At 33.4% G+C, this 11,727-nt stretch overlaps 1 protein-coding gene across 3 annotated transcripts in view; it reads left to right on the top strand.

Moving 5' to 3' along the window:
- Positions 1 to 11,727, top strand: part of LOC106459652 (MFS-type transporter SLC18B1-like) — an 84,278-nt gene that overhangs the window by 11,977 nt on the left and 60,574 nt on the right. Inside the window, exon 1 of one of the 3 annotated variants that reach the window (XM_013919290.2) lies at positions 6,050 to 6,296. The exons of the other annotated variants lie outside the window; for them this stretch is intronic. Within the exon in view, the coding sequence (XP_013774744.1) occupies positions 6,275 to 6,296 (22 nt within the window). The 5' untranslated portion in view covers positions 6,050 to 6,274. Of the gene's footprint in view, positions 1 to 6,049; positions 6,297 to 11,727 lie in introns of those variants that run through there. 3 annotated transcript variants of the gene reach the window in all.

The following is an 11,727-nucleotide window of genomic DNA, read 5'->3' on the forward strand; positions in this document are numbered from 1 at the left end:
CTGGTCTCCTTGAGGCTGACTTATTGATAATATTCTTCTTATACTGGCTCTTCATGTGTCCTTGCTCTCCACAGTTCCAACAACCTTTCTGGGTAGCAGCCTTTCCTGCTGTGGCATCTCCCCTGTATTGAAGTTGCCAGTATTGAGCTTTCTTATGCCCAGGTTTGTTACAGTGCCAGCAAAGTCCCTCAAACTTCTCTGAAAGCTGCCCTTTTCTGGCCTTGAATCCTGATAACTGTACCAACCTTGGTACCTCTGTGCTGGACTTAAATTCAAATTCAAGAGCTCTGGCCATTGCATCTTGCATGGTAGAGGGGTGTGCTTGCTTTACTCGTGTCTTAAGTTGTGGATTGTCCAAGGCATCTACAAACTGATCCCTCAGCAACAACTTGAGGAGATCGGGTGGTGCAATTGGGTAGGTCTTATGTGCCATGCTTTCCAAGTCTTGTGCCAGCTCTTGCAGGCTCTCCCCTTTAGCACGGATTCTCGTCCTGAACCTGGCCCTGTAGACTTCGTAATGATTTTGAGTTCCATACCTGAGTTTTAGAGCCGCTACCAGTGCTCTATAGTTGTGCCTTCATCTGCTGACCACTGTCCAAGTATTTCCAATGGTTGTCCCTTCAAGCTCGTTGCCAGATATACTGCTTTCTGCTCCTCTGTCCACCCATTCATTTTTGCCAGGAGCTCAAATTGTGCTCTATATGCTTCCCAGGATGCTTTCTCATCGAATTCCTGTGGCTTCCTTCGTATTAGTTCACCCCTATTGCTGACAATCGTGTGTGGAATGCCACTTCTAGCAGGACTGAAGATGTCTGCATTAGGGTTTAGATGCGGGGTCTGGAAGGGGCTTCCCATTGTCTGAGGCTGATTAGGTCGATGGCTAATATATCCTCTTTGTGTAAAAGACAGTAGATCATTCTTTAATGTATTTAATTTGCTTTGAAATTTACTAATGTTTTCCATTTGTACTTCTTGTTTCCTTTCTTGTTCCAGTTGCCACTGCTGTAATCTCTCTTCTTGTTTCTTTTCTTTTTCCTCCAATAACTGCTGTAATTTCTCTTCTTGTTTATTTTCTTTTTCCTCCAACAACTGCTGTAATCTCTCTTCTTGTTTCTTTTCTCGTCCTTCTTGTTTCTTTTCCTCCAACAACTGCTGTAATTTCTCTTCTTGTTTATTTTGCTGTTCGAGCTGCCACTGTTGCAGGTTTTCTTGCAACTGCTGTTGTCTCTCTTCTTGTTTCTTTTCTCGTTCTTCTTGTTTCTTTTGCTGCTCTTGTATTGCTGCCATCAAATCTGCTAAGCTGTAGTTTGATTTGCCGCTTCTCGTTTCCATTTTTTTTTGTCCCACTCTCTGACACCAACTTGTTACGTCTCTGGTCGTTAGTTTATTAATTTTCCGTAAAAATTCTTTCCGAGGAAACTTTAGCGATACAAGTCCTTTCTTAAATGCCCCCCAGTGGCACAATGGTATGTCTGCGGACTTACAACGCTAGAAACCGGGTTTCGATACTCGTGGTGTAGCTTTTTGCATAATTACAAACAAACAAACAAACCTTTCTTAAATAAAACTAGTTTATTCTTTCTGAATACATACTTTGCAATACACTTAATTTCCACAGTCACGCTATAACAAACGCTATAATTCACAACAAACGACTCACGCGCTCAACCCAACTGTCCCTATCTATCTCTGTCTGCAATTCAATTACAAGTTGTTAATCTAACTGATTTTTATCAATAATTATTCTATGAATATGCGAAGAATTCATTTCATGAATGACCTTAATTTTGATTGGCCCACAAAGGAATTTACCGACGTTTGACTGCACTTTTCTGCCTCGTTCTTGGTCAAACTTGATTTCACAAAATTTATTTATTTCAGTTAGCTATGAAATGTGAGGTTAAGGTAAACTATGAGGTGGGGGTAGTAGTACTTGCCCTATCATTTTTGAGGGGCTATACGCTAATTGGAGATAAGTATTGAGAGTGACTTAAAATAAAGTTTTTTACATACTAGAGTTTAATTTAATTAATATAATGTTATAGCATGTTCTATCGTTGGGTGGGTTCTTGTGTATTATTTGCTACAAATAACGTCAAGTCCAGTCCACATAATAATAAATATTTAATTTATTTCTTTAAATTAATAAACGTTTACTACAGGTTGCATTCACTGGTAGGCCTAACTTCACAAACAATGTTTCAACAGATATTACGTAACTAATCGATCTATATCAAATAGGTTGACTGAATCGCTAGCTGGCTTACTAAATGAATCACAGATGAACTAATTCTCACGCTCTAACTCACTAACTGACACTGAACTGGTAAATATAACTGCTTTGTCTCATATTTTTATATCGTACTTGTTTTCTACGTATCTACTTACTAAAAGAAGCTTCCAGATTCCACTACTATCTCAAATCCACTAAATTTCTATACTTTGCCAGTTATTACTTATGTAAACAGACAAAACTCCTTTGTGAATAAAAGCATTAAAATAAAACATAGTCTTCAAAGTACTATGCAGTCTATAATTTCACGTTGCCACGTTAGTCCCATTTATGTCTTGTTGTTATTTGTTAAATTTGATGCAAAGCTATTTGCGGGTAAGGTACGGGGTGATAAGCTGTTTATTAACTTTTGAGTTACTCTTTAACAATGAATAGTGGAATTGACCATCACATTTGACGTCCCTACGGTTGAAAGGGCGAGCATATTCTGCAAGAGGTTTAGATCCCTTGGTCAACAGATTGTTAAGTGCTCTATAATTTTATAAAGCAGAGATGTTCCACTTTATTTTTGATGTAACACATTTTGTATTTCTGCATATTTTCTGTCGTAACAGATTTCGTTATGTTTATTTTCTAGTTTATTATATAATAGTAAAGCTTTTTTTTTGTACCGAAAGCTACAATATTAGCTATACCATATAATCAAGGTGACGTGGTAAAAATGTAAAAGGTTAAAACTAGTCTGGCTTACATTTGGTTATAGATAGTTAATAGTGTGAGTGACAATCTATAATACGTTATAGAAGTTTTTTTAAAGCGCAAGCCTATAGTTTAAGGTTTGATAAAAGGTGTATGATCTTGCCTCTTTATAATTGTGATATGCAGGCATATTATATATTTTCTACGTGATTTAATGGCATAGAATTTCCAAAAAAATATTTGGTTATTTAGTTTCCATGCTTTAATAGTGGCAAAATGTGGCTTAAAAAGCGTTAGTATTGCTTTGTTATAGTTTTTTCTCTTTGTAGTAGATAATGTTTATGCTGCCAAAGAAGATATTACAGTAATATATAACATCCGTGTTGAAAGGATTAACAGTTCTTTAATGCCCTTTGCTGGCTGAGCTAACGTTGTCTAAAAAAAAAAAGAACAGTCGATTGATACTGAGAAAGAACAAAGTCAAGAGATGATGCTGGACAAAAAAACCGAGTTTACCTTTTGAATTCAGGCATCTTGAACCAATTTGTACTAGGAGCCCGTGAAGATCATTGTGTTTCACTTTTAAAAAGGTTAATCTTGAGGGAACGAAAATTGTGAAGCTAAAGATTGTGATTACGTCTTTGCAAGTATACACACGCTGTGTTTTCTGTCTGTTTCAATAGATAGTTTGTTTATCTTTTTTTACATATGTTCAGCTTCATTATTTCACACTTAAAGAAATACAGCCAAGTTATCTACTACAGAACACTCCCAATATTTATGTCTCCACAGAGAAACATGTTGTTTTTCTGTTGTTTCTTCCTTTTCGAAATATTTTTCAATCGACCGCCGTTCCTTCATTTCTCGGCCTTTATATAGATTTTTATATAGGCCTTTTTATAGATTTTATGGGGTGAAAGGTCAAATAACCCAAAAGTGTTTGGGCTCCTGTGAGGTCATATTCACAGCAATTAATATGAAAATTGGCACATATATAAATTTTCATGTGCTTAACACATTGACATAAAAATAAGTTGGGTTTTCTCATTTTGAGTCTTTTAGTGGGTTTTTTTTTGGTCAATTACTCGGGTATATTTTGACCAATTTATATGGAGATTTCTTACAAGGCTACTTTTTCTACAGATCCCACATACTGACAAACAAAAATGGTGGACTTTCCTATTTTTAGTAATTATAGTGGGTCAAGATGCCACAAAAAGCATAATTACTTCGCCGTATTTCGGCTAACTTACATGAGTCCCCTCCCCACCTCCCTCCGTTACCACCATAAACACAATCACACTCCGCATATTTCCTTTGCAGTGATTTACAAGTAACACTAATATAAACAAAAATACTTCCTCTATAATGATGTATCAATAACATAGATATAAATAAAATATCTCCTTTACAGTGGTATATCAATAACATAAATATTAATAAAATATCTCCTTTACAATGGTATATCAATAACATAAATATAAATAAAATATCTCCTTTACAATGGTATATCAATAACATAAATATAAATAAAATATTTCCTTTACATTGGTATATCAATAACATAAATATAAATAAAATATTTCCTTTACATTGGTATATCAATAACATAAATATAAATAAAATATTTACTTTACATTGGTATATCAATAACATAAATATAAATAAAATATTTACTTTACAATGGTATATCAATAACATAAATATAAATAAAATATTTACTTTACAATGGTATATCAATAACATAAATATAAATAAAATATCTTCTTTACAATGGTATATCAATAACATAAATATAAATAAAATATTTACTTTACAGTGGTATATCAGTAATATCTATACAAACAAAAATATTTCCTTTACAATGATACATCGATAACTTTTATACAAACAAAAATATTTCCTTTACAATGATGTAGTAGTAACATAAGTATAAATAAAATATTTCCTTTACAGTGATGTACTTGTAACATACGTATAAATAAAATATTTCCTTTACAGTGATGTACTAGTAACATAAGTATAAATAAAATATTTCCATTACAGTGATGTACTAGTAACATAAGTATAAATAAAATATTTCCTTTACAGTGATGTACTAGTAACGTAAGTATAAATAAAATATTTCCTTTACAGTGATGTACTAGTAACATAAGTATAAATAAAACATTTCCTTTACAATGGTGTACTAGTAACATAAGTATAAATAAAATATTTCTTTTACAGTGATGTACTAGTAACATAAATTTAAATAAAATATTTCCTTTACAGTGATGTACTAGTAACATAAGTATAAATAAAATATTTCTTTTACAGTGATATATCAGTAACGTAAATATTAACTAAATATTTTCTTCGCAGTGATATGTCAATAACTATATATAAACAAAATATTTCATTTTTAGTAGTGTTGTCCTAGATAAAAGTGCCTGGGCTATAGGATTTTTAGAAAAACATACGATTTGGAACAGTGTCTGAAAAACAAAACTTTTAATTATAGGATCAGGTTTTGAGTGAAACCTTCGGAATTATTATTTATATTTTCAGCGTTCTTTCGATATTTCATTCGTTTACTTAGAAGTAGTAATTATATTTTGTTATCTTGTGAAAAGTGTCTTGGCGAAGCCCAGGCCTTTCTTGATTCGAAGTCACTTTATAGAAAATGCTTCGTTAATATAATTTAAAAACAACAACTTTTATAAACACAGAACGCTTTGAAAATAGAACTTATGCACTTTATTAAAGTGATTGTTATCAATAAAAAGAAAGATTATTATATTATTTACAATACCATAGATATGAATTAATGTTTGCAATGAATGCAGATAAACAGTTAACTTTTATCATAAAATGTCTTTATATTAAGACAAACGCCATTGGTTGGTAAGTTGTTATGTAACCAGGCTTGCCTAAGCCTTGGTGTGGCGTTCAAAAAAAGCAACTAGAAAAAAAGAAAAAAGAAAAAACACGGAAAAATTCAGGGTTTGATTTGACGCCTCGTGTCAAATATTATCCAATCGCTATACAGGGTCACCTCGAACAGTGTGGATAGTAACTGGCTCCAGAAACAACGTTACGCTTGGCACAGGTACTTCAGTTTCAGGTAAACCTCTCACCAGTCCCTCTACTTGTAGAATACGAGACTTTTCGTAGTCACAAAGGTAGGATTACTGGTTGATTAGTTTTCTACTCAACTGGCTGGTCTTCGAAGCAGTTGAACACAACATTAGTCTTTTTGACCAATATCTATATTGTTTCCATAACGACATGTTTATGTTCTTTCGGGTTTATTTCGTTTCATAGAAGTGATGCAGTGAGTGAATAACATACGTGTGATAAGCTATGGATATTTCCCTATTTAAGGGTAAGATGTCGATAAAATGTGATATAACTCTCTAAGTAAAACAATTATGACCTTAAAAATAAAGATAACGATAATAAATAGTTATGAAAAACAGGGACTTGCCCTAAAAAAAAAAAGAAACTACATATGTTTCGGTGTCCTATAACACCATCTATTTATTGTGTAATGATTTTAACGTTGTATTCCTTTTAATTATAAATAGATGTTTTTAAATAAGTTTTAAAATAATTTATAAAGAAATTAGTTCTTAAGTTCTAACGCATTTATTGAGCGTCTTAAAGGAAACTTCATTTCTCTTTTCAAATATAGTTTTAACTTTTCAAATATAGTTACTATTAAACCATCACTCGCTAAAGCAAGAGGTTTATAACTCTTATTTAGTCACAAGTTGGTACATATTAAAAATAATTTCACTTTGTCACGAAATAAATTACCAAGGACTCGTTTCTATATTTCATATTTACTTCACAAACACCGCTGTTTGGTTCTCTAAGATAAAACCAAGTACAATACTGTTACCGTTTGTTTAAGTAACATATTGTGTGCATATATAACTTGTATAAATAGGTGATCTTGAATTACAGATTCGAAAAACATGAGAAACGATTGTTTACTATAGGATAATGATTCTCAAAGTGGGGTCCGAGGACCACTGGTGGTCCTCGTTCTGATTCCACGAGCTGGTCTAAACCAGCACCATTCTCATTCTTCCCAATAGTTCTGAGTTTTTCTGCAGTTGTGAGCGAAAGCGGGTGAAGTATGACCGGTAGGTGTTCCGCGGGGGGTTGCCCCGCCGAAGTGATATCCGGAGAGCCACTGGCATAGAAAGTAGCCAAAAATTAATAAGACTCTACATTGACGCCCGAAACAATTTGTGGAAGAGAAAAGAAACTCTTGTATATGATTGGAACTGCGCATGTGCATCATCCCCGTACATTAAGGCGTACCCTCAGTACCCTTATTTGCAGCGCCTTTGGGACTGTAGAGCGTATATGAAAGAAACATGCTATCTGACAGTAATCTGTTAACAAACTAAACGTAAATAACAATGACGTATTCCCTTCTAAGAATTGCTGTTGGCTATTTATATATAATGTTTCTTTACGTAAGGTTTCTAACGCTAAAAATCAGGTTTCGATAATGGTGGTGGTCAGCGCACAAGTAGCCTATTTCGTAGCTTTGTACTATATATATATATATATATTAGTTTCATCCTTTTAAAATTCACAAGTAGTATGTCGAATGTTTTAACCAAATCTTCATACATAAAATACCCTATTTTGTCTAAGTTTCTCTTAGTTACTATGCCCACTTTTAAAACTATTCAAGTATAATAAGAAAGTACAGCGTTTTTCCTTGTTGCTTTCAAAATAAGTACAATAAAAAAAATACTTCTTATTATTATACTTGTTTGTTTCCTTTTTATTAGCTATATTTTTGTGCGCCAGCAATACCAAGCGTGGGGCGCGCTTATACATGATTCGATTTTATTACTCATCAGTATCTTTACCAACCTACCCTCAAATGTAATCATATGCCCAAAGTAGCAGCAAGAAAGGGATCATTGGGACCGTAGATGGAAGACTTATGTGAAAAAATTAGAGTGATAAGGTTCGTCATTTTTTCTGTAGGCTTGTCTGGAAAAGTCACTTACATATTTACTTATATAAAATTTCGTTGAAGTAGTGAAATTTTGATTCATTCCACAAACATGTATATGGAGATTTAGGCGGCTTTATAAGTACAATAAGCTTTAGTTTTGTTCAGGCAATACTGTGAAATAGTCATTGTTAATATTCCAACATTTTAAAGGTGGTTTTAAACGGGCGATTTTTATGGCCGCTTTTTTCTTTCATCACGATCCCTACTATTAACTACTACCGTACTTAATGATAAGTACCTTTTTATACGTACACTCGTACGTATTTTGTTCTTTCTGGGTTATTATTGCTACAGTTCAATGTCCGAGTCATTAGATAAATATATATGTAGTACGTTGTACTCTGTTTGTTTGTTTGTCATATTTCGAGCAAAGCTGAACAAGGTCTATCAGCGTCAGCTGCCTCCAGTTTTGAAGTGAGATAGACTAGAGTAATGGTTCCCAGACTTCTAAATCTGGACTACCCCTCTTCATATTTAGTACAAATCTGCGTACTCCCCACCCCCACTCCCGGGACATTATACTGAAGAAAAAACGTTTTTTTATTATTTTAACTTAATAATTATTAAATCTAAACGGTGGTTAAGAAGATATTGCTGTTTTTCCTTTTCTGTCTTTCTCACTTCTTTTTTGTTTTATTTTCTCATTTTCTTTCGCGCACCACTTCAATGACCATCGTGTACCTCCGAGGGTAAGCGTGGCACAGATTGAGAAACACTGGACTTGTAGAAAGGCAATTAGCCAACACCACCCACCGCCAATTCTTGGGCTGTTCTTGTCAGACCGAATAGTAAGATTTGATCGTTACTCTTATAAAACACCAATGGCTACAAAGTGCAGCTCAACAGTCCGACACAGTTGCCACTGTGGGCGCTCATCCCCTTTAGTACTTTGAACCACATAACCTTCTGAGGGTAAAAATAATTTTTGACTTTATAACACAGCTCAAGTTTTCGCAAGATATATACTGTAAATATTTTTTACAAAACATATACTGTAAATATTTTTTACAAAACATATACTGTAAATATTTTATACAAAATATATACTGTAAATATATTTTACAAGATATATACTGTAAATATATTTTACAAGATATATACTGTAAATATATTTTACAAAATATATACTGTAAATATATTTTACAAAATATATACTGTAACTATTTTATACAAGATATATACTGTAAATATATTTTACAAGATATATACTGTAAATATTTTATACAAAATATATACTGTAAATATTTTTGACAAGATACATACTCTCAATATATTTAAAAGATATAATTGTAAGTATATTTTACAAGATACACACTGTAAATATATTTAAAAGATATATACTGTAAATGTATGTTACAAGATATATACTATAAATATTTTTAAAAGATATATACTGTAAATATTTATACAAGACATATACTGTAAATATTTTTACAAGATATATACTGTAAATATATGTTACAAGATATATACTGTAAATATATTTTACAAGATAAAAAACCTGGTTGTTAGGACACTTACTCGCAACCTGAGGGTTGTGGGTTCGAATCCCCACACCGAACATGATCGCCCTTTCAATCGTGGTTTTTTATAATGTTACGGTCAATCTCACTATTTCTTGGTAAAGAGTAGCCCAAGAGTTGGCGGTGAGTAGCGTTGACTAGCAACCTTCCCTATAGTCTATCTCTTCTAAATTAGTGACGGCTAGCGTAGATAGTCCTCTAGTATCTTTGAGCGAAATTCAACAAAGCGAATATATATCTGTTAAATTTCTATAAAATACACACTTTCAAATGCTTATAATTAGTACTTATAGTTGAAACAAATGTAATAAAAATGTTCACAATGGTAATGTAATTACATCGGCTACAGTGCTTCCTTCGTCTCCGAAAGGTCATCTCTGTTCTTTGCCAACTCTGTTAAACCACCTTATTTTCCTGGACCTGTTCTCAACGTTTTCTATACGCTACTTGTATTATTTATTATTTTTGAAGCAGTGCCACATACGCCCACGTGACACATGATAGGAGTTAATTAATCCTCGTCAGCTTGGTCAGGGTTCACAAACTTTGCAAGAACAACTTAACAACTTGTGCCCCTTTTCAGAATGAGGATAATCTGATGAATTACATGTCTTCACTCTAACACATAACACAATACTGCAAACAACGGGCCGTAAAACTTTTCTCCTTGACTTGTATCAAGTTATCTAGGTGTTGTAAATCATGATATTCACTGTTCAGCTAATGTATGAGCAACAAACTCGTGTGAAGTGTCAAATAATGAATACGCTTCAACCAATTGGCCAATCAGCCAGTAATGACTGTCATGTATTTATCTCTTACTGTGATAATTTGGGAGAGAAGACCACCTATATTCAAGGTTATTCTCTGTAATGATAAACTTAAAAGTTTGTGTCAAATCTTTTACTGGCGAGGCCAGCTTTTTCTCTGGGCAGCACGCATACGGTGCAGTATTTATGCTGGCTTTTAACGCATCAACGTGAATGCGGCGAGAAGAAATCATTTCTGATATTAGCTGTAGTGCGTGACAACTCCTGGTGTCGTCTAACAGGCCTAGCATCATGCAAAGCTCTCCTGCTTCAGGACCAATAGCTGAATTAGAGATTTGGCATCACATTTCCGAGATTCTTAGCAGCAATATAGCATCCAATTTGGCACTTGTGATTGCTCTTAAAAGTGCCAGTTTTTACACGTCCACGCTGCATTTGCTGATGTGCGACAGTCGTTATTCACATTGCTGTACACTAACCTAGGTCCAAGTTAATTTGGGTCCTTTTTATATTCCTCCAAACATTTTTCATCATATATGGAATCAATTCGCTAGGAATATCATTGACAAAGACACAATATCTAGCAAGACAACCCATCTGCATCATTACCATCATTACTACTCTGGACAATACTGTGCAAATAAAGTTGAACTTTTTCGACTATTGTGATTCAACATGCAATCGTACCTTCCAGGTTTTAGACGATTATCAGTCATTTCTGGTGAAAGAAACACACCAGCAAACTCTGCCAACAGCTTTGGTGCAACTGAAGGACAACTGTCAGTGCGTTGTTCCTCATTAAAGTACTTTACATCTAGGTTAACCTAAGCCCACAAAAGAGAGATAATTTGTTGTCTTATCACAAAGCCACACAATGGGCTTTGCACTCTGTAAGACCGTAAAATACTTCTGGTCAAAACGTTCATATATATTCAAACAAGAACTGTTGTTTATGTCCCCTTGTATCTTTCTATTAGTTATTGATATTATTTTCGAGTAGTGAATAGAATCCTGTTGTGATCTTTAGGAAACTACTGCCTAAACTTAACAATAGGTTAAGAGCCAAGTGTTCTTAGCACAGAATCTTAAAAACATTTTTGTCTCAACTTCTTTCACTCTAAACTAACGTTATTGAACTTTAATAGTTTAAGGCTTCTTTATCATAGAATTAGTGTTTCTATGCTTCTGTTTATTATTTTACTTTACACTAACATTGTTAATCTTTCACAGTCTTTACTTTAATAGTTTAAGGCTTCTTTATCATAGAATTAGTGTTTCTATGCTTCTGTTTATTATTTTACTTTACACTAACATTGTTAATCTTTCACAGTCTTTACTTTAATAGTTTAAGGCTTCTTTGTTATAGAATTAGTGTTTCTATGCTTCTGTTTATTATTTTACTTTACACTAACATTGTTAATCTTTCACAGTCTTTCCTTTAATAGTTTAAGGCTTCTTTGTTATAGAATTAGTGTT

This window comes from Limulus polyphemus, unplaced genomic scaffold, assembly GCF_000517525.1.
Source record: "Limulus polyphemus unplaced genomic scaffold, Limulus_polyphemus-2.1.2 Scaffold643, whole genome shotgun sequence".
In the NCBI taxonomy this organism is placed as follows: domain Eukaryota; kingdom Metazoa; phylum Arthropoda; class Merostomata; order Xiphosura; family Limulidae; genus Limulus; species Limulus polyphemus.